Source organism: Nansenia antarctica, assembly GCF_963989245.1.
Source record: "Nansenia antarctica genome assembly, chromosome: 11".
Lineage (NCBI taxonomy): Eukaryota > Metazoa > Chordata > Actinopteri > Argentiniformes > Microstomatidae > Nansenia > Nansenia antarctica.
Window position 1 is genome coordinate 32,762,920 of NC_137681.1, and position 27,900 is coordinate 32,790,819.

General features: G+C 45.8%; 2 protein-coding genes across 3 annotated transcripts in view; one reads left to right on the plus strand and one right to left on the minus strand.

Annotated features, from left to right (window-relative positions):
* The window catches only part of fdxr (ferredoxin reductase), a gene marked incomplete at its 3' end in the record, with an annotated part of 50,159 nt that extends 48,571 nt beyond the window's left edge, over positions 1 to 1,588 (plus strand). Inside the window, exons 11-13 of the mRNA XM_080542592.1 lie at positions 79 to 250; positions 536 to 709; positions 1,458 to 1,588. Coding sequence (XP_080398718.1) covers positions 79 to 250; positions 536 to 709; positions 1,458 to 1,588 — 477 coding nt within the window. The remainder of the gene's footprint in view (positions 1 to 78; positions 251 to 535; positions 710 to 1,457) is intronic.
* A 2,129-nt stretch (positions 1,589 to 3,717) lies between these two features.
* On the minus strand, positions 3,718 to 27,733 carry mrpl38 (mitochondrial ribosomal protein L38; the record flags this gene model as incomplete). 2 transcript variants are annotated; one of them, XM_080542596.1, is made up of 9 exons in its annotated part: positions 3,718 to 3,872; positions 4,049 to 4,185; positions 9,037 to 9,195; positions 9,726 to 9,771; positions 9,956 to 10,028; positions 13,212 to 13,414; positions 14,428 to 14,559; positions 25,856 to 26,044; positions 27,658 to 27,733. In XM_080542596.1, 9 exons carry the CDS (start codon positions 27,731 to 27,733, stop codon positions 3,736 to 3,738), a joined length of 1,152 nt encoding a protein of 383 aa, XP_080398722.1. In that variant the 3' UTR covers positions 3,718 to 3,735. The 2 variants fall into 2 exon arrangements, with proteins under 2 accessions (XP_080398722.1, XP_080398723.1); XM_080542597.1 differs by lacking the exon at positions 27,658 to 27,733 and adding an exon at positions 26,135 to 26,177.
* Between the last annotated feature and the right edge of the window lie 167 nt (positions 27,734 to 27,900).

A 27,900-nucleotide genomic window follows, 5' to 3' on the forward strand; every position in this document is an offset into this window, starting at 1 on the left:
GTCTCTCCCCAGGGTGATGGTGCTAAGCTAGCTGTCTCTCCCCAGGGTGATGGTGCTAAGCTAGCTGTCTCTCCCCAGGGTTCAGGTGATGGTGCCAGGGCGGTGGCTACAGGCGAGGTGGAGGACGTAGCGTGCGGCCTGGTCATCGCCAGCATCGGCTACAAGAGCCTCCGCATCGACCCCGCCGTGCCCTTCGACCCCCGCAAGGCCATCATCCCCAACAGCCAGGGCCGCGTGGAGCAGGCCGCAGGTACGCTAACCCTAACCCCCTCCTCGAGGCTGGTCTAGGATCAGTTTACCTCTCCACCAAACCCTAGGTTTACGCTAGGTGGGAAAATGCTAAACTGACCTTAGATCAGGGTTTAGGGGCAACCTTGATCGTACTCTGATTGTGGGTGTCCAAATAATATCAAAAATAACAATGTAGGGTTGGTTTTGTAGATAAATACTGAAAATATTATGATTTTTACCAAAGCTCTTGAATATGGATATATGGTGTCATACTTTTCTATAAATAAATTTAAAAACCCTTCAGGTCTGTACTGCAGTGGCTGGGTGAAGCGTGGGCCTACAGGGGTGATCGCCACCACGCTGAGCGACAGCATGGACACGGCCCGCACGCTTCTGCAGGACCTGGCCTCAGGCCTGCTGGACGTGTCTACTGCCAAGCCTGGCTCCCTGGAGGTCTGCCCCCTGCTGGAGACCAGAGGTATAGCACCCGACCCGCACACACACTTCTCCTCTCCCGTCTTTAGGAAATCATCTGAAATGACATGAGGTCTGCAGAGGAACCCCTGCCTGTTAGTGTCTCCTCTCCTCTCCTCCCCTCCTCCCCTCCTCTCCCCTCCTCCCCTCTCCCCTTCCCACCTCGTCTCCTCTTTAATTCGTTAAGGCAGAGATTAGGACCCCCTCGAAAATGAGAAGATTCTTCTCAAGGGGCTTACCTTAAATAAACAATCTCAATCAATCAATCAATCAATTAGGGTTAGGTACATTGTTTCCCTTTTTTTTTAATCTTTACCTTTTCTTCGTTCTGTTTTCCCCTGCTTTTATATTCATTTTATGCTGGTATATAAACACTTTATGTTTTTATTCCTGTTGTAAAGCACTTTGAGCAGCATTTCCTGTATGAAAGGTGCTATACAAATAAAGCTTTACTTACTCTTCTCCCCTCCCCTCCCCTCCTCTCTCCTCCCCACCTCCTCGCTCCACTCCTCTCCCACCTCCCCGCTCCACTCCTCTCTCCTCCCCTCCCCTCCTCTCTCCTCCCCTTCCCTCCTCATTTGAAGTGTAAATGTGAAGCTCAGACCCAGCAGTACTAAATACTGTACGCTCACCATGAGTCATAGTTCTGACCCTCTGTCTCTGTGTCTCAGTGTTGACCCTGTGTCTGTGCAGTGTTGACCCTGTCTCAGTGTCTCTATGCAGTGTTGACCCTGTCTCTGTGTCTCTTGCAGGGGTGAACCCTGTTTCCTTCTCAGACTGGGAGAAGATCAACGCTGAGGAGACCAGGAGAGGAGATGTCAAAGGAAAACCCAGAGAAAAAATGCTGGATGTCGACATGATGCTGCAGCACGCCAGGACCTAGTCTAGTCAGGACCTAGTCTAGTCAGGATCTGGTCTAGTCAGGACCTGGTCTAGTCTGGATCTGGTCTAGTCTAGTCTGGATCTGGTCTAGTCTAGTCAGGATCTGGTCTAGTCTGGATCTGGTCTAGTCTGGATCTGGTCTAGTCTGGACCTGGTCTAGTCTGGATCTGGTCTAGTCAGGACCTGGTCTAGTCTGGATCTGGTCTAGTCTGGACCTAGTCTAGTCTGGATCTAGTCTAGTCAGGACCTGGTCTAGTCTGGATCTGGTCTAGTCTGGACCTAGTCTAGTCAGGATCTGGTCTAGTCAGGACCTGGTCTAGTCAGGACCTGGTCTAGTCAGGACCTGGTCTAGTCTGGACCTAGTCTAGTCAGGACCGGGTCTAGTCAGGACCTGGTCTAGTCTGGATCTGGTCTAGTCTGGATCTAGTCTAGTCTGGATCTGGTCTAGTCTGGATCTGGTCTAGTCTGGACCTAGTCTAGTCTGGACCTAGTCTAGTCTGGACCTAGTCTAGTCAGGATCTGGTCTAGTCAGGATCTGGTCTAGTCTGGACCTAGTCTAGTCAGGACCTGGTCTAGTCAGGACCTGGTCTAGTCTGGACCTAGTCTAGTCTGGATCTGGTCTAGTCTGGATCTGGTCTAGTCTGGACCTAGTCTAGTCTGGATCTGGTCTAGTCTGGATCTAGTCTAGTCAGGATCTAGTCTAGTCAGGACCTGGTCTAGTCTAGTCTGGACCTAGTCTAGTCTGGATCTGGTCTAGTCTAGTCTGGATCTGGTCTAGTCTGGATCTAGTCTAGTCTGGATCTGGTCTAGTCTGGATCTAGTCTAGTCAGGACCTAGTCTAGTCTGGATCTAGTCTAGTCAGGACCTGGTCTAGTCTGGATCTGGTCTAGTCAGGATCTAGTCTAGTCTGGACCTGGTCTAGTCTGGATCTGGTCTAGTCTGGATCTGGTCTAGTCTGGATCTGGTCTAGTCTGGATCTGGTCTAGTCTGGATCTGGTCTAGTCTGGATCTGGTCTAGTCTGGATCTGGTCTAGTCTGGATCTAGTCTAGTCAGGACCTGGTCTAGTCTGGATCTAGTCTAGTCAGGACCTGGTCTAGTCTGGATCTAGTCTAGTCAGGACCTGGTCTAGTCTGGATCTGGTCTAGTCTGGACCTAGTCTAGTCTGGATCTGGTCTAGTCTGGATCTAGTCTAGTCTGGACCTAGTCTAGTCTGGACCTGGTCTAGTCTGGATCTGGTCTAGTCTGGACCTAGTCTAGTCTGGACCTGGTCTAGTCAGGATCTGGTCTAGTCTGGACCTAGTCTAGTCAAATGGCAAGAAAGTAATGTTGACATGGGGGGCAAATGAAAAACCTTACAAATGTGGCTTAAATGTTTTATCGAAGCGCATCAATGACTTATTCTTTAATCCAAATCATTATTTGTAAAAATAAATATAGAACAATGTAGAGTTATGTAGGTAGAGACTGAAAATATTGTGATTTTTTTACCAAAGCTCTTGAATGTATATATGATAGGGATGTAACGGTGCACTCAACTCACGACACCATTTTAAAAATATATATATATATATATAACAAAATTAGATTGCAGACAAATTGACAGAAAAATATTATTTTATTTATTTCTCAGACAAAAACTACAAAATACTGTATTTTCTTAAAGAATCGCTTATTTGTACCTCTTCATAACCAACGAAATAAGGAGTTATTTTACTGTATTGTTTGTTTTTGTTGACATATGGGATCTATTTGCATGTTAAAACACATTTACCCCTCAGTTTACATGTTGATGACCCTGCATGCAGAATCACTTCAACTGAATTCCCAATGTCCATGTAGCTATCTAGTTTAGTGGTGGTCTTTCAGGTGGAATTTGAACTCACAACCTTCCATTCACCGTCCAACTCACTAACCAGCATGCTAGCTAGTTAGCCTAGCACGATTAACGTGGATGACTTATTTTGAGGTAAACATGTTTTGTGTTTGTTCCCCATCACTCCCTTTATTTTGTTTTGTGTAAAACACTTCTGACCAGAGACACTATGGACCAGACAACACTGACTTTAGTATAAAAGCTTTATTATATTAACATACATTATTATATCACCCAGTGATGTCACTGGCCTGTGTGTGTGTGTGAGGCAGGGTCAGTAGATTCCGAAGCTGTGCTCCTTCCCCTCTCTGTACCTGTCCAGGTAGCGCAGGGGCTGGCCGTGGGGGTATTTCACCTGGGGGGGGTGGTACACAGGGTCCCACTCCACCTCAAACACCGGCTCCTTCATGTCTGGAGGGAGGGGGGGGGGGACAGGGTGGAGACAAGGACGGTGAACATCTGCTGTTTAGGAACTTCCCTGGAAAGGAGAACGGATAACGTTTCCCCCCCCCCTAAACACACATCTGAACCCTCTTTAAAGTTAGTCACAACCACACATCAGCATGCTGTGTGTGTGTGGTACGTACTCAGCGTGCTGTGGAAGGTTCTGGTGACTGACTCGTCCCACTGAGTCTGGTAGAAGGCCAGGCCTGCTGGGGTCAGACGGTCCTGGTGGCTCCTGTAGAACTCCACTGTGCTAAATGTCCGCTGGGCCAGGGAATGGCTGGGGCGGGGGGAGCACATGAGAGAGAGAGGGGGGAGGACATGAGAGAGAGGGGGGGGTGGGGGGAGGACATGAGAGAGAGGGGGGCGGGGGGAGCACATGAGAGGGAGGGGGGCGGGGGGAGCACATGAGAGAGAGAGAGGGGGGAGGGGGGAGCACATGAGAGAGAGGGGGGCGGGGGAGGACATGAGAGAGAGGGGGGGGTGGGGGGAGGACATGAGAGAGAGGGGGGGGCGGGGGGAGGACATGAGAGAGAGGGGGGGGTGGGGGGAGGACATGAGAGAGAGGGGGGCGGGGGGAGCACATGAGAGGGAGGGGGGCGGGGGGAGCACATGAGAGGGGGGTGGGGGGAGCACATGAGAGGGAGAGGGGGGTGGGGGGAGGACATGAGAGAGAGGGGGGCGGGGGGAGGACATGAGAGAGAGGGGGGAGGACATGAGAGAGAGGGGGGCGGGGGGAGGACATGAGAGAGAGGGGGGCGGGGGGAGGACATGAGAGAGAGGGGGGCGGGGGGAGGACATGAGAGAGAGGGGGGCGGGGGGAGGACATGAGAGAGAGGGGGGCGGGGGGAGGACATGAGAGAGAGGGGGGCGGGGGGAGGACATGAGAGAGAGGGGGGCGGGGGGAGGACATGAGAGAGGGGGGCGGGGGGAGGACATGAGAGAGATGGGGGCGGGGGGAGGACATGAGAGAGAGGGAGGCGGGGGGAGGACATGAGAGAGAGGGGGGTGGGGGGAGCACATGAGAGAGAGGGGGGAGGACATGAGAGAGAGGGGGCGGGGGGAGGACATGAGAGAGAAGGGGGCGGGGGGAGGACATGAGAGAGAAGGGGGCGGGGGGAGGACATGAGAGAGAAGGGGGCGGGGGGAGGACATGAGAGAGAGGGGGGCGGGGGGAGCACATGAGAGAGAGGGGGGCGGGGGGAGGACATGAGAGAGAGAGAGAGGGCGGAGGGGGGAGGACATGAGAGAGAGAGGGGGGCGGGGGGAGCACATGAGAGTTAGGCCTGTAACAATTCCAAATTTTGCTGTACAATGAATTGTCTCAGAAATAACTGCGATTAACAATACAATTGTTTCACTGTTATGTGACCCAGATAATGTCATAACACAGCGACCTATGAAGTAATCCATGCCTCTTTATTATCATAAAATGTATTTTTATCCGGTATCCATGTATCCTCATCAATAAAAAAGGGACTGTGTGTCATCTACACCTCGTTCCAAATTATTATGCAAATTATATTTTTCTCAGATTTTCCTAAATAGTCGATGCAAATGACAATCAGTATAATTTTCAAGTCATCAACCGTTAGAGTATAATTCAAATGTTATTGAACAAACCTCCCAATGATAACAGTATTTTTTTTTTTTAAATAAAAAAACTCAAAATGCACTGTTCCAAATTATTATGCACAACAGAGTTTCAAAACATTTTATAGGTTGTAAAGAACTAAAAATGGTAATTTGATGAATTTAGGGTTAGGAGGTCATATTAGGAGGTCATATTTACTGAAATCAAAAGCTATTTCAAACAAAAACATCTTAACAGGTCAAGTTACATGTTAACATAGGACCCCTTCTTTGATATCACCTTCACAATTCTTGCATCCATTGAACTTGTGAGTTTTTGGACAGTTTCTGCTTGAATTTCTTTGCAGGATGCCAGAATAGCCTCCCAGAGCTGCTGTTTTGATGTGAACTGCCTCCCACCCTCATATATATTTTGCTTGAGGATGCTCCAAAGGTTCTCAATAGGTTTGAGGTCAGGGGAAAATGGGGGCCACACCATGAGTTTCTCTCCTTTTATGCCTATAGCAGCCAATGACACAGAGGTATTCTTTGCAGCATGACAGTGGGCTCAGAAATACATGAAGACTAATTTCCAAACAGTCTTGTTTACTGATGAGTGCCGTGCAACCCTGGATGGTCCAGATGGATGGAGTAGTGGATGGTTGGTGGATGGCCACCATGTCCCAACAAGGCTGCGACGTCAGCAAGGAGGTGGCGGAGTCATGTTTTGGGCCGGAATCATGGGGAGAGAGCTGGTAGGCCCTTTTAAGGTCCCTGAAGGTGTGAAAATGACCTCGGCAAAGTATGTAGAGTTTCTGACTGACCACTTTCTTCCGTGGTACAAAAAGAAGAACCGTGCCTTCCGTAGCAAAATCATCTTCATGCATGACAATGCACCATGTCATGCTGCAAAGAATACCTCTGTGTCATTGGCTGCTATAGGCATAAAAGGAGAGAAACTCATGGTGTGGCCCCCATCTTCCCCTGACCTCAACCCTATTGAGAACCTTTGGAGCATCCTCAAGCAACATATATATGAGGGTGGGAGGCAGTTCACATCAAAACAGCAGCTCTGGGAGGCTATTCTGGCATCCTGCAAAGAAATTCAAGCAGAAACTGTCCAAAAACTCACAAGTTCAATGGATGCAATAATTGTGAAGGTGATATCAAAGAAGGGGTCCTATGTTAACATGTAACTTGACCTGTTAAGATGTTTTTGTTTGAAATAGCTTTTGATTAGAGTAAATATGACCTCCTAATATGACCTCCTAACCCTAAATTCATCAAATTACCATTTTTAGTTCTTTACCACCGATAAAATGTTTTGAAACTCTGTTGTGCATAATAATTTGGAACAGTGCATTTTTAGTTTTTTATAAAAATAAAAAAATACTGTTATCATTGGGAGGTTTGTTCAATAAAATTTGAATTAACGGTTGATGACTTGAAAATTATACTGATTGTCATTTGCATCGACTATTTAGGAAAATCTGAGAAAAATATAATTTGCATAATAATTTGGAACGAGGTGTAGTTGTGTAGTTATTAGGGGTGCAACGGTTCAGTTGGCCCACGGTTCGGTACGGTTCGGTATTTTGGGTCACGGTTTTCGGTACGGTTCGGTTCAGAAACAAACGTTCCAGACCAACTCGACCTCTGACCAAAGGCCGCGTTCGAGGCATTCACGTGGACGCTCCGGCGCTCTCAGAGCTAATTTACGAACGCGGCCAAATTGATCTTCTCGCCATAAAGCTTAAGCGTACAGTGGGCTTCCTGTATAGATTTAAATCTTGCTTTTCCTTGGCTTCCAGAAAACGTCTTGTCTCCGCCCTTTTCCTTTCACAATTGGATTATGGTGATACAGTATATAGGTTTGCTTCTCTGTCCACTTTATCCAAGCTAGACCCCCTGTATCATTCGGTTCTAAGATACATCACCAATAGTGCCTTCAGGACCCATCACTGTACACTGTATAGTCTGGTTGGATGGCCATCTCTTTCTGTCAGAAGGCTCCAACACTGGTACACTCTTGTGTTTAAAATCATCTCTGGCTTCTTACCGAATTATCTGGGCCTGAAGTTCATCCCTATACCGAGTGGCTCGGGTCTCAGGTCTCGTAGATGGCTACAATACAAGGTGCCACTTATCATGAACAATGTTGGAAGGGCAAGCTTGTCTTATTATGGCCCTTGGTCTTGGAATGACCTACAGACTACTTTTAAATTAGAGGCCCTTATTTCCATAAGTATCTTAAAGCGTAGATTAAAGGATGTGGTCACCGCTCGCTGTACCTGCTTTGGTTAGACTTCTCAATGTTTTAATCACCTTGTAAATACCCCTACCATTGTTTGTCTATTGTATTGTTGCCACTGTCTTATGTCCTGTCTTGTTATCTGAACTGTTTTTTTAAGCTACTATTTTGACCCTGTCTTGGCCAGGTCTCTCTTGTAAAAGAGGTTTTAATCTCAATGTGACTTCCTGGTAAAATAAAGGTAAAAAAAAAAACGAAAACCGAAAACCGTCACGGTTCACTAGTGAATTGAGCCGTGGAACGCAAACCGTACCGTCCGTAAAAAAACCGAGAACCGTTGCACCCCTAGTAGTTATGTGTGTCATCAGCATGTTGTGATGTGCTTAACGTGCAGAGCAGCTGTCTAGCTAACGCCATGTTCTTTGTTGTTAGCCAGCTAGCGTACAGTCAAGATTGCCATTAGACAGTTTAATTGCCACCGGCCGAGAGAGAGAGATAGTCATTGTGACAACAGTCACAGATATAGGATATTTATACAACAGTTAGTTCCGACCAAGTAATTTGATTGGACAAGAGGCATTCCATGAGTGCCGATATACAGTATAACAGGACTTTTAACTATATGCATCACTCCGCCGCACAGGTGTTCTATTAAATGACCGTTAATTAGACTACATTAATGGTCGTTATCTATCAGATTATCTATCAGTGTGTTGGTTTCAAACAAAGATGGATATATTTTCAAATATAACGTCTGAAAGCTCACTAAAAAGTTACTGGAGACCATCCACCGAGAACAGGAAACGATGGAGCAATGTATCTGATCAATGTATCTGTCAACTCGTCTGAATCGCATTCACACATTCACCACCAAAGCGACTGTCAACCGAGTCATATTTCACTGAATGTACAGATAAATGTACACGATACAAAGTAGCTCGCCTGCGGATGTTTGTGTTCAGGTTACTAGGCAACAGTTCAGTTGCGGGACAATTTTTTGTTGGTGGAGCCAAAATAAATGATTAAATAAACAAACAAATCATAATCTGTTGTCGCTTATTGCTGTAGAACTGTTGTATAAAAGCAATATCACACTCGAGGTCGTGCTGTTGTTCTGAATCACAGCACGGATTGTCTACGACCGAATCACAGGCGTGCTGATATAACAGCACTCCAGTGATATTGCTTAACTAAACCCCATGTGTGAGTGAAACTAAGCGTCTGTCTGCAGACGTGTTTCTGTGTGTCTAACAGCTGAAGAATGGCACGGTAACAAAACAAAAGACTAGCGTATCTCCTGTGGCTCACCATGGCAACGGTTTGATGTCTTTCTGGAAGTCGACGGGTCCTTCCTGTCTGAACAGGATGTAGACCATGCGCTGGAGGCCCGTGCCCTTGGCTGGGAACGGAGAGAGGTAGTGACAGAGCTCCTCGCCTGAGCTCACCTCACCACCAGGGATGTTCCCCCTGGACCAGTCAACAGGAGAGAATTAATATGTGACCCAGTCTGATCATCTGGTCCACATGTCGCCAACCGATCAAACATGTTCAGACTTTTGTTTTGAAACACGGAACTACATTTCAACGTTGTTGAGAATCACAACACAAACTCGCTAGTCAAGCCTAAAATACTGCAACGCAATGGATTGGGTGAGTAATCCCCACTGCTACCTAGTTAACTACAACACTACTTTACATTGTTAGCAGGCTCACAAAACAAGCTGTGTTAGTCGACTAGCGATGTGTCATTGATTTTCAACGACGCGGAAATGTGTTGAAATTTTTCGAAAGAAAAGTTAGATCATTACATCAGATCCCGACATGAGGACCAAAGCATTAGACTGTCACATATACTGTAGTCACCTAATTAATATACGATATAGTCACTTAATTAATACACCCCATAGTCACTTAACGCATAACAAACACACATAACGGCTGTAACAATAAACATGAAACTGAAATAACAGAAGTACATCTTCATCAGCTATACTCACACCAGCCAGTGGACATACTCCCCCTCGCTGTCCAGCAGATGCTCGTCTGAAACAGAAAGTCTTTATTGACGTACGGCGCTTGTAGTTGTATTGTCTTGTATCACCAACGGCCACCACACACACGTTCATTCGTTCTTTCTTTCTTTCATTCATTCATTCATTCTTGTGAGACAGCGCACCCCTGTGGACGTACAGTGCAACTGCCACTGCTGTCTGCCAGAGAGGCTCACCTGGGTTAGTGAGCAGCAGCGTCCACAGTGAGCCCTCCTCTGCCTCGAAGCTGACCTGAGGAGCCTCAGCTGCCTGATACACCCAGGAGGAGAGGAGAGAGGGAGGAGGAGAACAGAGGGAGGAGGAGAGAAGAGGAGAGACAGCAGGAGGAGAGGAGAACAGAGGGAGGAGGAAGAGAAGAGAACAGAGGGAGGGGAACAGAGGAACAGGAGCAGAGAGGACAACAAATGGAAGAAGGGAAGAACAGGTTAAAAAGACAGATCAGAGACGCCATCTTACAAAGTTGCATTCAGAGAGCTAAAAAGACGACCTCTAGACAGATGTGACGACCCCCCCACCCCTCCAATAAAGGTGGAGCCCCCATAGCTCTGATTTCCACTGAAACCACTGAAGTAAGGTCTAAAGGAAGGGGCTAGCACTAGAACAGCTGTGCCTTTTTCACCTACTGTAAGAGCCGCCTCGGGGGTCAAATGGTCACCATAGTCTTTACAATGGGAAGCTGCTACTTATACACAACGACCATCCTGTAAATTAGCCTGCCTCCTACACAGAAAAACATCCAAATAGATTTATACTAGCTTATCCTGAGGTAAGGATACTGGGTGGTAGAACGCACATAACTAGGAAAAGTCATGAAAGGAGGGTCCTGAAATTTGATCGAGTGCAAAGATATAAACAATTATTTTACTCAATGTCAAATGACCCCACCCATGGCTGTTCTAGTGTTAATGACCCCACCCATGGCTGTTCTAGTGTTAATGACCCCACCCATGGCTGTTCTAGTGTTAATAACCCAACCAATGGCTGTTCTAGTGTTAATGACCACACCATGGCTGTTCTAGTGTTAATGACCCCACCATGGCTGTTCTAGTGTTAATGACCCCCACCATGGCTGTTCTAGTGTTAATGACCCACCCATGGCTGTTCTAGTGTTAATGACCCCACCCATGGCTGTTCTAGTGTTAATGACCCACCCATGGCTGTTCTAGTGTTAATGACCCCACCCATGGCTGTTCTAGTGTTAATGACCCCACCATGGCTGTTCTAGTGTTAATGACCCCACCCATGGCTGTTCAAGTGTTAATGACCCCACCCATGGCTGTTCTAGTGTTAATGACCCCGCCCATGGCTGTTCTAGTGTAAATGACCCCACCCATGGCTGTTCTAGTGTTAATGACCCCACCCATGGCTGTTCTAGTGTTAATGACCCCACCCATGGCTGTTCTAGTGTTAATGACCCCACCCATGGCTGTTCTAGTGTTAATGACCCCACCCTTGGCTGTTCTAGTGTTAATGACCCCACCCATGGCTGTTCTAGTGTTAATGACCCCACCATGGCTGTTCTAGTGTTAATGACCCCACCATGGTTGTTCTAGTGTTAATGACCCCACCCATGGCTGTTCTAGTGTTAATGACCCCACCCTTGGCTGTTCTAGTGTTAATGACCCCACCCTTGGCTGTTCTAGTGTTAATGACCCCACCCATGGCTGTTCTAGTGTTAATGACCCCACCATGGTTGTTCTAGTGTTAATGACCCCACCATGGCTGTTCTAGTGTTAATGACCCCACCATGGCTGTTCTAGTGTTAATGACCCCACCCATGGCTGTTCTAGTGTTAATGACCCCACCCATGGCTGTTCTAGTGTTATTGACCCCACCCATGGCTGTTCTAGTGTTAATGACCCCACCCATGGCTGTTCTAGTGTTAATGACCCCACCCTTGGCTGTTCTAGTGTTAATGACCCCACCCTTGGCTGTTCTAGTGTTAATGACCCCACCCATGGCTGTTCTAGTGTTAATGACCCCACCCTTGGCTGTTCTAGTGTTAATGACCCCACCCTTGGCTGTTCTAGTGTTAATGACCCCACCCATGGCTGTTCTAGTGTTAATGACCCCACCCTTGGCTGTTCTAGTGTTAATGACCCCACCCATGACTGTTCTAGTGTTAATGACCCCACCATGGTTGTTCTAGTGTTAATGACCCCACCCTTGGCTGTTCTAGTGTTAATGACCCCACCCATGGCTGTTCTAGTGTTAATGACCCCACCATGGCTGTTCTAGTGTTTTAATGACTCCACCATGGCTGTTCTAGTGTTAATGACCCACCCAGTGTTTCCTCTATGCATTTATTTGTGGCGGGCCGCCACGAAAGAATTTCCTCCGCCACTAATTGATTCAGACTGCACAAAAAGGCAGCGAGTTATTATGACCGGAGAACAGAAAAAAAGCAGATTGAAGCTAGATTTAGGCCGCTTCCAGACCAACATTTCGTTACAATTTAGGGCGTAGTTATTTACAATATGTTACAATGTTGCAATTAACCTCGTCGTTTGTGTTCACACTGCAATCGAGACTCAACGGGCGCGCGGCACGAGGCGACGCGCTTTCAAAACAGTTTTGTGATTGGTCCGAATTTAGCGGGACACACGCCGGTGCCTTTAATCCCATACGTATCCTAATCGAAAATGCAACATCATCAGCGACGACTGTGGGTTATTGCATTTACTGCTGTTCTCTGGTTCATGTTCTTATACCAGTTCTGTTAATTACCAGTTCTGTTCTTTGACGACATGTCCGTAGGCTATTCAGATTCCCGGGTGGCGTTATTTGCCGATGTCCGTATACAGATTCCCGGGTGGCGTTATTTGCCGATGTCCGTATACAGATTCCCGGGTGGCGTTATTTGCCGATGTCCGTATACAGATTCCCGGGTGGCGTTATTTGCCGATGTCCGTGTGAGCCTTCCTCTTTGCTGGATTTGTCTGCTTGACTGCATCACGTTGTTTAATTATAAATAAGAACAATATTCCATTTGTTCATTTGCGTTAATGAAATGACTCTGCGAAATGACAATAATTAAACAAGTCCTGAGCAGGGCGAATGCAGGTGTAAACATTAGAACAGTAGTCTATCTAATTCCCTTTCCGGTGCGTGCACCTAAACATATGACCGTAGTGCAATATTCCCTAATAATTGTTGCCACCCTCTAGTTTTTGGTGAAACTACGTCTTTGTTTTGAGCGCCAGTTTTAAAGCGCGTGCACCCGAAAGATAACCGCTCCGCCACTAATGTGAAAAATCCTGGAGGAAACACTGCCACCCATGGCTGTTCTAGTGTTAATGACCCCACCATGGCTGTTCTAGTGTTAATGACCCCACCATGGCTGTTCTAGTGTTAGGGGGGGTTGTCATCAGACTGGACCACGCCGTCAAAACACAGCAGCAGGAAATCACCCCTCCCGGTTGTCTCTCTCACCTGTGTCGGAGTCAGGGGATTCCCATAATGCACCTGTGCGCTGTTCTCCTGGCCATAGTGGATGAGTAGGGGGACGCGCGGTACGAAGTAGGCCATGGGGAACAGATCCCTGTACACGGCGTAGTGGTCGGCCAGCTTCTGGACCTGGTGAGGCCCGCAGGTCTCCTCCCAGACAGCCTGCACGCGGCCCAGAGGGATCCTGACTGGAGAGGGAAACACACAACACTTCTAACAATACTAATGGTTGGTTTGTTTTTTACAGGGTTCCCACACCTTCTGAAACATCAAATTCAAGCACTTTTCAAGGACTTTCAAGACTCAATTCCCTCAAATTCAAGGACCCAACACGGCATAGTTTGAGACAGATCTAGATGAGAATTGATATAATAGGAACTATCCGCTCACAGACAACAATTAAAATAGAGGCTTGAATGTGTGAACACTAGATGGTCTCTTGCCTTCTCAACCACAGCACAGCAAAACTATATATTGTGAAATATGTGTAAAGTTACTGTGTTAAGTTAAGCACTTTTTTTTTTTGAGAGAGAGAGAGGGGAATTCAAGCACTTTCAATGACCCATAATAATAATAATACATTTTATTTGTAAAGCACTTTACATAAAGAATCTCAAAGTGCTACAATTAAAAACAAGATAAAACAATAAACATTTTCAATTAAAAAAGGTTAATTAAAGGTTTTATCAACCTTGATCGTATTGTGTGTGGTGTGCGCCGATTTTCCCATTTCAGCACCCCACAGACATAAAGATTATCGTTACGACAGACTCCAGACTCTCTAGTCTCGTTCCCCACGCCAGAAATCTCGCGTGAACCCATCCTTTTAATATTGCCTTTAAATAACAAAATAATTAAATGAAGATTATATAATTTATTTATACATTTATATCTTTTTACAGTATTATTATAGTATTATAACGCTGTTAAGGCTTTCACACCGGCAAAGAACCGTGCCGGTTCGCGTTCGCGTTTGGGAATCTCCGAACGTCGTTCGCCAGACAGCGCCAACGTTCGGAGGTTTCCGAATGCGAACCGGCACGGTTCTTTGCCGGTGTGAAAGCCCTATGTGTGTACCGGGCTTTAGTAAGTGAATCATCTGTCCATCAGTCATCGCAAGAAAAATAATCTCTGCTAGGACCAGGGTTAGGACCAGGGTTAGGACCAGGGTTAGGACCAGGGTTAGACCAGAGGGACTCACAGGTCCTCAGACGGGTAGCTCTCTCCAGCTCCACGCTGCTTCTGTTCTCCTTGACCAGCCTCTTCCTCTCCCGCGCCTCCTTCATCCTAGAGGGACGGTAATGTGGCAGTCCGATGTTCACCCGCTCAGCCCCTACAACACACACACACACACACACACACACAGTTAGACACCTCCTCTACTTCCACAGCGTCTACCTCCACCAGCCTCTACCTCCACCAGCCTCTACCTCCACCAGCCTCTACCTCCTGAGGCACAGCCTCTACCTCCTGAGGCACAGCCTCTACCTCCTGAGGCACAGCCTCTACCTCCTGAGACACAGCCTCTACCTCCTGAGACACAGCCTCTACCTCCTGAGACACAGCCTCTACCTCCAACAGCTTCTACCTCCTGAGACACAGCCTCTACCTCCTGAGACACAGCCTCTACCTCCTGAGACACAGCCTCTACCTCCACTAGGGATGGACGGTTTTTCGGTTATATCGAAAACCGGGGTTTATAAAAATAGAAACGGTTTTTTATCAAAACCGTCTGAAACCGGATTTCTTTTTTTTCTTCTTTTTTTTTTAGAAGAATAAAATAGAATAAGAATAAAACTGGAACATGTTTGTCGTGTGTGAAAATAACTGATACAGTCTGAATCTGCCGCGCAATGAGTGAGAGGTTTGGTCAGTTGTGAAGAATAACTGAGGATTAATATCTAATTGGGATTATATTTAAGGGTAACGAATCACTCTACGGGAAAGATAGTTGCCTTCAGTTATTGGTAGATAGGAAAGGTTTTTTTACAATTACTCGCTTACATTTAATAAGATCATTTTCGCTGCTCTCTGTAAAGCGCATTGGGTCACTTTTGTGAGAAATGCACTATAGAAATAAAATGTGATTTGATTTGATATCAATCAATCAAACTTTATTTATGTTCTATAGCACAAATCATGCATTGAATGTAACTCCAAGTGCAGTATTTACTAAACCACAATATAATAAAACAATATACGGATCAAGAGTGTTTGTGCACAGCGCCACTGTGTGTGAAGGCGCTACTGAAAGTGATGACAGAACGCATGTCTCAGAAGATACGCGGTCACTTAGTGACGCAAAGGTAGTTCTGTATTTATCTCTATCTGTATTAGTACATTTATTTTGAAAGCTCTATTTTGACAGCTCTACCATGGGCACTTTTATTTTGATGGGGCATTCTTTGTTGATTGACTTACGACAGTTCAGGACGAGTCAGTCTCGCGGCATGTGGTTTTTATGAAAAGCTTTAAGTATGTTCACTGCATAATTCTAAGTCTAATATTTCAGTGATTATTGAGCAGTATTCAAATATTTAAATACATTGAGCAGCAGCTGAAACTTTGTCTAAGAACCAAGATATTGAGAAAGCAGTTCATTCAATGAAGACGCTGTTCCAAGAGATGATCTTCCGTGCAGGCGTGCACCCTGGATCAGCGGAGCTGGTGTGTTAAGTGTTCATGTGTTTTCATGTATGGTGTAGCTTACAAAAGTCTGCCTTTCCACTTATATTTGTGAAACTCAGTAGCCTAAATGTGTTGCGACTGTGCTTACGGTGTTTTAATGGTGTTCGACATGAGTGTATTGTAGCAGTAGGGCTCAATTATTTGAAATTGGCGCTCTTCCTTATTTTTTTTTATTTTTTTATTATTTTTTTTTCGGTTAACCGGAAAACCCCGGTTTTAGTCTTTGACGGTTTTTCGGTTTCAATAATTGGAAACCGTCCATCCCTAACCTCCACCAGCCTCTACCTCCTGAGTCACAGCCTCTACATTCACCAGCCTCTACCTCCTGAGCCACAGCCTCTACCTCCACCAGCCTCTACCTCCTGAGCCACAGCCTCTACCTCCACCAGCCTCTACCTCCACCAGCCTCTACCTCCTGAGCCACAGCCTCTACCTTCACCAGCCTCTACCTCCTGAGCCATAGCCTCTACCTCCACCAGCCTCTACCTCCGCCAGCCTCTACCTCCTGAGCCACAGCCGCTTCCTAGCGGATACAGGCTGCTCATCAGATAGAGAGACATGACAACGTCCTCTGTATACATGATGCTGTCATAAGCTACAGAAATGTCTGCATAGCAATCTCAACGTAGCAATAGGATGGGCAGGGGAAGAAGATCCCATTTCACATTTACATTTGAGACATTTAGCAGACACCTTTATCCAAAGTATATTTGTCTAAGTAAGTGAATCATCTATCCATCATCATCATCATCATCATCATCATCATCATCATAAGAAAAACAAGGGCTGTGCTATAGGACCAGGGGCCACAATGCTAGAAGGAGGAATAATTACTTTTTTCCCCTTCTTTTTTTTTACAGTAGAGAAACTGTCAGGGCTTAAAGTGGGAAAAAATCCTGTGCCTGAAACTTGGGGAGGGGGGTCACAGTTTGAGATATTGGGAGAGCGGGTACAGAAGACAGATTCTTGTCTCAATGTTTAAATGCATTAATACTATTTTATAGTCAATACAAAATATATCTCTCAATGTTAAAATGCATTAATACTGTTTTATACTCAATACAAAATAAAATAATATATTTAGATGTCTTTAAAAGAACAAACTGATTAAATCACTTAAGGCCAAACTGATTGCATCACTTATTAAGCCACTATCACTGTAACAATAGATCAATAGATCTACATCAAGTAGAATACTGATGACTAGTGACCAGTCAAGACCATTGGACTCCAGGATATCTTTGAGCTCCTGCATGAGGGCTGACGAGTTGGCGATGTTTACTTTCCTGCTGGCTAGGTGTTGTGTTGTTACTTTGGCCAGATCATCATCAAAAAAACGAACAAGGACATTGAGGATTTTGTCCATGTTAAGACTAGTAGCTTCGTCGATATTCATTGAAAACGTTGCTTTTTTTAAGCTTTTCACACAGCCGTTTTTTAAATTCCGGGACAAAGGCCATGTGTGTTTAAATAGCTGGCGTGCTGATTGGAAACGGACAGCTTTGTCAGTGCATTTCTGTCTTCTGGTAGCTTCTTGCACAAATCGACGAGTGGCTGAGCCATTGTGAAAGACAGATCATGCTCAGCTATAAACGCGCACACTCGGATCTTTTGCTCGCAAACACGGTCGGTCATTGAAGATGAAGTGGTACTAGGGGTGGGACGATTAGAAAAGGTCATGTCACGATTATCGTGGGCAAAATAATCGCGATCCACGATATTATCGCGAGAATTTAAAAAAAAAAAAAAAAAAAAAAAACTTTTTTTTAGAATGCCAATAAAACACACTGTAATCACTTTAACTTAGATTTTGTTGTATTTTTATTGAATCATGTTAATAACATTAACATCATTTTAAAAACATCTTGACAAAAATAAAAATCTTTAATAAAATCTTAAATAAGGTAATGATAAATTATAAGGTATCACTGCATAAATAAAGGAAAAAAATACTGTCAAACAAAACTTGAACACTGACACTTTTCTGTCATCAAACTGAGTGCTAGCCTTGTGGCTTAGAGACTTGAAAGCTTCAAGATAGGTTAAAGTGCAAATGTGAGAAATCTCAATTATATTACTATTTATTTATAACATACGATTATGACATCCTCCCTCTCGCCAGTTTGGGGCAACATAGACTTCTCCCCTGGTGCCACGGATAGGGGTTTCAAGCGGTGGGACAGCAAAGGGATGGTTACTATCGGACATTTATATGATACGGAAATACTACTTTCATTTGACCAATTATGTAAGAAATATGACCTACCACGAAATGAGTTTTTCAGATACCTTCAGATACGAAGTTTTTTAAATAGCCAAAAAGACACTGGCCTCTGTCACCAACCCTCTCCGCTGGAGGAGATAGTCTCTGCTGGAAAGACGAGAGGCATTCTGGGGCTTGGGTATAGAGCACTTTCGAAATATGATAAAGGCAAACCTGCATTTACGCCCAAAGACTGGAATAATGACCTGAACATTAATACTGATGAAGCAACTTGGTCACTAATATGGCAATCGGCAAACGACATCTCAATCTGTAATAGGACGAAGGAAACGCAATTTAGACTACTACAACGTTTGCAGATTACTCCCCAACTTAGACATAAAATGGATCATAACAAATCGGAAATGTGTACAAAGTGTATTACCGAGGTTGGGAGCTTTGTTCATTGTGTTTGGACTTGTAGATATATAGATGATTACTGGAAAGGTATAGTGGATAAAATTCATCTAATTCTAGATGTTACATTGGATAAGGACCCCATGTGTCTATTGTTTGGGTTCCCAGACAAACAACTTAAAAGTATGCATTCCAAAAGACTTCTGTGTATCCTCACTTTTTGTGCAAGGAAAAATATATTGCTGAAATGGATAGACTGCAAACCGCCTACAATAGCTGGATGGCACAAGGTAATTTTTGATATGATTCCTATGGAATATCTGACATATAGGTCTAAGTTTAAGATAAAGACATTCTATAAGATTTGGTCTCCGTTCTTAGATTATATTGGTACCAGCCTGGCTGCCATTGTAATGAAAGGTTTGGTGGATTACACTCAAGAAAGTACACAAGACTAATGTGTAACAGATCTACAATGTATGGGTCACAATATTATTTACTGTGCTGGTGTTGTGCTGCCGCTGTGTTTAGGACTGTAAGACATGGATGCTGTCTCCGATGGGGGTGATCCCCCCCATATAGTATGGCATTTGTTGTGTCATTTTCTTTTCTGTTTATTTCTGATATGTGACATGGCCTCCTCCCCCCCCCCCCTGTTTTTTTGTTTTTGTTTTGTTTTTAAACATTTTCTGTTTATGGACAATGTACTGCATAACAAAGTGCAAAACTAGTTTTCTACTATTAATGGGACAATAACCTCCCCCACGGATACTAGTTGTTGTTGTTATGTCCTGTTGTGTACATGTCTCTGTGAAACACTGTGAAATATTAACCCCCCCCCCAAAAAAACACACATAGGTCACATACATTAATACATACAATAAAAACAGACAGACAAAGCAGTGTTTATAAAATGTAGTGCCTATTTAAAAAGTCCAGTCATTTAAAAATAATAATAATTAAAAAAAAAACGATTATGACGATTATTCAACTAATTAAAATTCTCCACGATAAAGTTATCGCGGGTGTTTTTATCGCGATTAACGATAAACACGATAATCGTCCCATCCCTAAGTGGTACCTGTAGCCGTCGCTCCCGGCAAGGTTGTTGTATGAGCAAGCGCTCGAACCGAAGCTTGGTGACCGGGATCTGAGGCATGTCGAGCAATAACCTTCTTCCCACTACTGCCGTAGACGAGTTTCTTTGAGCACGGCGTACAGAAACAAGCACCCAGCTCCCTCAGTTTGAGGCACCACGTCCCATAAGGCTTCCCGCCACTACTCTCCTCTATCTATGCTCAGCGCCATTTATTCCTTACTCCTTGTTCTAGTATAGCTGTGTCTTCGCCAGGTTTAAGAAACTTGGCTTCCATTTTAATAGACTCTTACTAAAAAAAAATCTTACTAGACTCTACAATTCAAATGTCTAAGAGAGAGTACGGATAAGGCAGGGAGAATTCTACTGATGCTATGTGAGATTCAGGGTAACTATATTATACTAGCAAATGTGTACGGCCCAAATATAGATGACCCTGCATTTTTTGGACTACTTGAAAAGAAATTGAATGATATGGGAGACTATCCCATTATTATGGGTGGCGATTTTAATGAAGTAATGGACCCGGTGTTGGATCATAGCTCTTCATTAACCCGCACTTCTAGAGCGCATATGGTGCTCAAAGATTTGTCCAGGGCGTCTGGCCTGGTGGACGTCTGGCGGCTACAAAACCCGTCTTCAAGCGATTATACATTCTTCTCTTCCCCCCACCGTTCTTTCTCTAGGATAGACTTCTTTCTGGTTTCTCAGTCATTGTTGTCCGCTGTAGCATCGAGTGACATCGGCAATATAATCTTGTCGGATCATAGTCCAATATTTCTCCATATACTGTCCGTTAATAGGCAGAATAGGTCGACTAGATGGAGACTAAATTCTAGTCTTTTACTGGATGAGACTTTTAAGGAATCACTTAGATCACAAATCGAGCTCTATACAGAAACACATTTACCAACAGCCCCATCTGCAGGGATAGCCTGGGAAGCCTTGAAAGCTGTTTCGAGAGGTCATATAATTCAACATTCTTCATTTAAAAAGAAGGAACACTATGCTAAACTACAGGAACTAGAGAAACAGATCAAAGCCGCAGAGTCAGAGTTTAAAAAAAATACATCATCTGTCAATCTTACCAGGTTGACTAAACAAAAATTTGAGTTTAATTCAATTATGACCAAAAAGGCTGAATTCTGTCTCTTTCGAGCTAGACAAAAATATTTTGAGGAGGGAGATAAGGCCGGTAGACTACTCGCCAGATATATTAAACAAAGAGAAGCACGGAGCACTATTCCAGCCATTAGGGGGGGCAATGGGCATCTTCTTTATGACCCCAAAGAAATAAATTGTGCATTCCGTGACTTCTATGTAAACCTTTACACCTCTGAGTCAAAGGTGAACAAAACAGACATCACTTCTTTTTTATCAACTCTCAATCTTCCGTCGTTATCTGAGGACCAGCTCGAGAGTCTTGACTCACATATTACTATTGAGGAGATAGTTGACGTTATTAAGCACCTACCTTCAAGTAAAGCGCCAGGTGTAGATGGCTTTACGGCCGAGTTCTACAAGGCCTACTCCAAAGAACTTGCTCCATTACTACTAAACACCTATAACGAAGCCCTGGAAAAGGGAAAACTTCCTCCTACTCTATCGGAGGCCATTATTACCCTTATTTTGAAGGAAGGGAAGGACCCTTTAGATTGTAAGAATTTCAGACCTATCAGTTTAACCTCCTGCGATAGTAAGATATTATCAAAAATTCTGGCTAACCGCCTTGACAAGGTGATAACCTCTCTGATTCACCCCGACCAGGTCGGTTTTATACGCTCCCGTTCCTCTGCAGACAATGTTAGGAGATTTGTTGATATTATGTGGGCCACTCGGGACAATGCCTCTCCCATGGCCGCCATCTCGTTGGACGCTGAGAAGGCGTTCGATAGGGTGGAGTGGCAATACTTGCTCTCCGCCCTGGAATGCTTTGGTTTCAGCAAGAAGTTTATAGAGTGGATTAGTCTTATATATACTAACCCTACGGCATCAGTGCTTACCAATGGCATTATGTCATCTCCCTTTGAGCTGGGTAGGGGTACGAGACAGGGGGACCCCCTCTCCCCTCTGCTCTTCGCTGTTGCTCTCGAACCGTTAGCAATGGCTATCCGGAGAGAACCCACGTTTCCAGGCATTCAAATCGGTGATAGATGTCATAAACTGATGCTATATGCGGATGACATTCTTTTATTTGTCTCAGATCCAGAACGCTCTCTTTCCTCCCTATTTAGAATCATTGACAAGTTCTCATCTATTTCAGGTTATAAAGTGAACTGGACAAAGTCGGAGGCTCTTCCTCTTTCGCCATATTGTCCCAAATCCCTTTTTCAAGCAGGCACCTTTTCTTGGCCGAAGAAAGGCATTAGATATCTTGGCCTAACATTCCCCCCCTCACTGGCTGATTTAGTTAAAATAAACTTTGTCCCCCTATTGGATAAACTGCGGGCAGATGTAGAGCGGTGGTCTCCACTATTTCTCTCCATGTGGGGCAAAGTAAATATAATAAAGATGACCTGTGTTCCTAAATTTAACTACCTGTTACAAGCTCTCCCAGTCCGAATCCCACTACACTACTTTAAACAATTTGATCAAATTTGTAATAAATTCTTATGGAACAACAAACGTCCTAGAATGAGCCTGCGGAAACTGCAGAGGCCTGTAGACCGAGGAGGTCTTGGTGTTCCTAACCTGTTATATTACCATTATGCTTTCACTCTCAGGCACATGGCACACTGGACTCTGCCTCCAGAGAGAGCCCCCCCGTGGTTCCATATTGAAAGTGCAATCTGCACCCCTCTGGCACTCAGGTGCTGTATTACGGCCAGACTAGCCCAAGAGAATCGATCGCACCCTATTGTATCCCATATACAATGGGTTTGGAAGAGAGTTGCTTACATCTTTAAATTTGACCCCTATCTTCACCAGTCTGCTGGGATCTGGCTGAATCCCAAGCTGTGTATAGATAAATCGCCCTTCTTTTGGAAGCCCTGGTTTCAAAAAGGTATCGAAGTTCTAGGAGACCTATACCAGGATGGAACGCTAAAATCTTTTGAGGCTCTTAGAAGGGAATTTGATTTACCACACAATCAATTCTGGAAGTATTTACAGCTAAGACACTTAATGGTGCAAACATTTGGCTCCCCCACAACTGCCCCACCTAGTGGTGATACACTTGAATGGTTTCTGAACATCTTTGGACTAGGTCATGAAGCCTCTGCTTACTATTCGAGGATCCTAGTGGCCTCAGACCCAAACATATGGTCGCTTAAACTAACATGGGAAATAGACTTAAATGTATCATTTACAGAGGCAGAATGGGGAAGAATTCTCAAGAATGGGAAAAAAATGTCAAGGGAACTCCGAACGAGACTGATCCAATTCAAGATTATTAACAGAATCTACTGGACACCATCAAGGCTACATAGAGTGGGTCTGGTCGACAGTTCGGAGTGCTGGAGGTGTAGGGACAGGAATAGTACTCTAGTGCATATGCTTTGGGGATGTCCAAAAACCCAGGAGTTTTGGCTAGCCATCCATGGTTATCTGGAAAAAATTGTCGGCCTTGACATTCCGTTCACCCCCAGTCTTTTTATTTTGGGTGACCCCACAGCATTAAGTGAGGTGACTCCACCACTCGCCAATTGGATCCAGACAGCGTTAATGCTAGGACGGAAACTATTAGTTAAAGAGTGGAAGGCCTCAACAGCACCAGCACCGTCTCTGTGGCACATTTCTCTTGGGCAGCTGGCAGCCCTAGAACAATTATCATATAGGCTGCTAGATAAGGTGGAGGAATACCGCTTGAAATGGGGGCAGTATCACGCATATATTGAGAAATAATGGCAACTCCAGCTCATGTAAATAGCAACATTTTTATTTATTTTTATTTATTTAATTTAATTATAAATAATATCCCAAATGTAAAAAGTGAAAGTAAACTGCTATAAGTATGATTGTTAGACAATGCTGTAGGTTTACATTGCTGTACATCACCTTTATGTTTTGTTGTGTCTATTTTTTGTCTTTTTAATGTATTGTTCAATGTCAACTGTTACGTGTAATGGATGTTTGTTCATTGTCTGTTAATTGAAAATAATAAAAAACTATTAATCATAAAAAAAAAATAGACTCTTACTAAAGTTAGCGAGATAGCGGGCTGCTAAAAGCGAACGTCTCTACAAGCTAACATTACACTCATTCAAACTTCTTAATGCCCGCCCCACTACTCTGCCTCCGATTGGCTAGAAGTCGTTAGTTGGCTTGAGCAATGTGATACCATTGGTAGGCGGAACTGTCTCTTTGCTGAAGATGACTCTTTAAATTACACTTACAAATAGCATGTGATTTATTTTAATTTTCTTTGCTCAAAATTCCCCCACGCCGGAAATCCGGCACCGTGCCGGAGAACTTTAAGCCCTGAACTGTACATGGAGTTGTGGGGATGAAGAGGTCTTTAGGAGGGGTTTGTTTTGTTTGCCTAGTATATTCATTTAGTAGCCTAGAACATCTTGAACCAGCAACCCCTCAGACAGATAGGAGCAGGCTACTATAGTACCTCTGTGCTGGGGCAGTCAGACAGAGAGGAGCAGGCTACTATAGTACCTCTGTGCTGGGGCAGTCAGACAGAGAGGAGCAGGCTACTATAGTACCTCTGTGCTGGGGCAGACAGACAGAGAGGAGCAGGCTACTATAGTACCTCTGTGCTGGGGCAGTCAGACAGAGAGGAGCAGGCTACTATAGTACCTCTGTGCTGGGGCAGTCAGACAGAGAGGAGCAGGCTACTATAGTACCTCTGTGCTGGGGCAGACAGACGTGTTGTCAGAAGCATTGCTGAAGTTGGTCAAATGACCATGAATTCGTACCATGGTCAGGGTTAGGGTCAGGGTTCATACCATGGTTAGGGTTAGGGTCAGGGTCAGGGTCAGGGTTCATACCAGGGTTAGGGTTCAGGGTTAGGGTCAGAGTTCATACCATGGTCATGGTCAGGGTTCCTACCATGGTCAGGATTAGGGTTCCTACCATGGTCATGGTCAGGGTTCCTACCATGGTTAGGGTTAGGGTCAGGGTTAGTGTTAGGGTCAGGGTTCCTACCATGGTTATGGTCAGGGTTAGTGTTAGGGTCAGGGTTCCTACCATGGTTAGGGTTAGGGTCAGGGTTAGTGTTAGGGTCAGGGTTCCTACCAGGGTTAGGGTCAGGGTTAGTGTTAGGGTCAGGGTTCCTACCATGGTTAGGGTTAGGGTCAGGGTTAGTGTTAGGGTCAGGGTTCCTACCATGGTTAGGGTCAGGGTTAGTGTTAGGGTCAGGGTTCCTACCATGGTTAGGGTCAGGGTTAGTGTTAGGGTCAGGGTTCCTACCAGGGTTAGGGTCAGGGTTCCTACCAGGGTTAGGGTCAGGGTTCCTACCAGGGTTAGGGTCAGGGTTAGTGTTAGGGTCAGGGTTCCTACCAGGGTTAGGGTTAGTGTTAGGGTCAGGGTTCCTACCATGGTTAGGGTCAGGGTTAGTGTTAGGGTCAGGGTTAGGGTCAGGGTTCCTGTCAGGGGTCATACCATGGTCAGGGTTAGGGTCAGGGTTCCTACCATGGTCAGGGTCAGGGTCATGGCACTGGCTCCCAGTGAAGAAGAGAGTGAAGTTCAAAATCTGCACCTTTGTCTTTAAAGCTCTCAACAGTCTCGCCCCACCCTACATCAAGGACATCCTGGACCAGTCTACCTCCTCAAGGCCCAGACCCAGGCTCATGTCCGACGCCCAACTCAGCCTGAGGGTCCCACGTACCTCAAGAGGAAGGGTGACCGGTGACCGTGCCTTTGCGGTGATAGCACCGACCCTGTGGAACGCGCTCCCTTCTGCCATCAAGTTTGCCCCCACTCTGGACTCCTTTAGAGCCAAGTTAAAAACCCACCTCTTCCTAAATGATATTCCCCAAGTCTACTCCCTATTTGTTGTGAATTGTATGCCTGAGATTTACGTTTAAGTCGTCTGTGTCTGTTTGCTTTCTGTGTTCCTTGTCTTTGTCTTTATCTGTTCCTTTACCCGGGCTGCGCCCCGGGCCGATGTAAAAGTTGGATGGGAGGCGCATTATAAAAAATAAAAAATAAACATAACATGGTCAGGGGTCATACCATGGTCAGGGTCATGGTCAGGGGTCATACCATGGTCTGGGTTAGGGTCAGGGGTCATACCATGGTCATGGTCAAGGTCAGGGTCAGGGTCAGGGTTCCTACCATGGTCAGGTTCCTCCAGGTCCTGGTACTGTCTGTATGTCCTCCACCAGGCAGGCTGGTTCCTGGCCTCCTCCGCCCTCCTGAGGTAGCGGGTGTAGCTGCGGTATTTCTCTAACGCCTCCAGGTTCTCATGGTCTATGTCCTGGTTAGGCATGGGGCCCAGTGGAGCTGCCCGGCGACGTAAGACTGCTGTGATAATAAACATTCAAACAGCAAGTTAGAATAACAAGACGACACCATGATGTGGATGGATGGACACAATGACGAGCTGCCACAGACCTGGGGGCCAGGGAGGTCCAGAGACTAGAGACCTGGGGGCCAGGGAGGTCCAGAGACTAGAGACCTGGGGGCCAGGGAGGTCCAGAGACTAGAGACCTGGGGGCCAGGGAGGTCCAGAGACTAGAGACCTGGGGGCCAGGGAGGTCCAGAGACTAGAGACCTGGGGGCCAGGGAGGTCCAGAGACTAGAGGAGTGTTGCATATTCAGAGGAGTGTTGCATATTCAGAGGAGTGTTGCATATTCAGAGGAGTGTTGCATATTCAGAGGAGTGTTGCATATTCAGAGGAGTGTTGCATATTCAGAGGAGTGTTGCATATTCAGAGCACTTTCAATGACCCACGTCTATTTTCAAAAACTTTTAAGACCTTGATTTTTTTTATTCACACACTTTCAATGATTTCAAGGACCCGTGGGAGGTTGGAGAAGAGGGACAGGATGACAGCTGTAGCCCTCTGCCCTGCAGACTGTCTGATCAGGGATGGACATGTAGCTGTAGCCTCCTGCCCTGCAGACTGTCTGGTCAGGGCATAGAGGGACAGGATGACAGCCGTAGACCTAACCCTGCAGACTGTCTGGTCAGGACATAGAGGGACAGGATGACAGCCGTAGACCTAACCCTGCAGACTGTCTGGTCAGGGCATAGAGGGACAGGATGACAGCCGTAGACCTAACCCTGCAGACTGTCTGGTCAGGGCATAGAGGGACAGGATGACAGCCGTAGACCTAACCCTGCAGACTGTCTGGTCAGGGCATAGAGGGACAGGATGACAGCCGTAGACCTAACCCTGCAGACTGTCTGGTCAGGGCATAGAGGGACAGGATGACAGCCGTAGACCTAACCCTGCAGACTGTCTGGTCAGGACATAGAGGGACAGGATGACAGCCGTAGACCTAACCCTGCAGACTGTCTGGTCAGGGCATAGAGGGACAGGATGACAGCCGTAGACCTAACCCTGCAGACTGTCTGGTCAGGGCATAGAGGGACAGGATGACAGCCGTAGACCTAACCCTGCAGACTGTCTGGTCAGGGCATAGAGGGACAGGATGACAGCCGTAGACCTAACCCTGCAGACTGTCTGGTCAGGGCATAGAGGGACAGGATGACAGCCGTAGACCTAACCCTGCAGACTGTCTGGTCAGGACATAGAGGGACAGGATGACAGCCGTAGACCTAACCCTGCAGACTGTCTGGTCAGGACATAGAGGGACAGGATGACAGCCGTAGACCTAACCCTGCAGACCGTCTGGTCAGGGATGGACATGTAGCTGTAGCCTCCTGCCCTGCAGACTGTCTGGTCAGGGCATAGAGGGACAGGATGACAGCCGTAGACCTAACCCTGCAGACTGTCTGGTCAGGACATAGAGGGACAGGATGACAGCCGTAGACCTAACCCTGCAGACCGTCTGGTCAGGGATGGACATGTAGCGGTAGCCGCCAGCGACACAACCAGACCCAGATCATCCATCATGTTCAGTTAAACACTACAGAAACAGAATGTTATTGTCTCAAAACTAAATCTCACCTGCTGTGCCAAATGTCCTGACCGCTAGACCTGTCCCCGTCCGCAGCGCAGACACACACACCAGACGCAGCGCCATTTTGGAATGACGATAGTGATGACGATGTGCGCAAGATCTTCTTCTTCTTCTTCTCAGTTTGAATGGCAGTTTGCGACCAACTTGAGGCGCATTACCGCCACCTACCGGACTGTGTTTGGACGGTATATTTGACAGGGAAAACTTAACATGAAAGAAATAAACAAAAT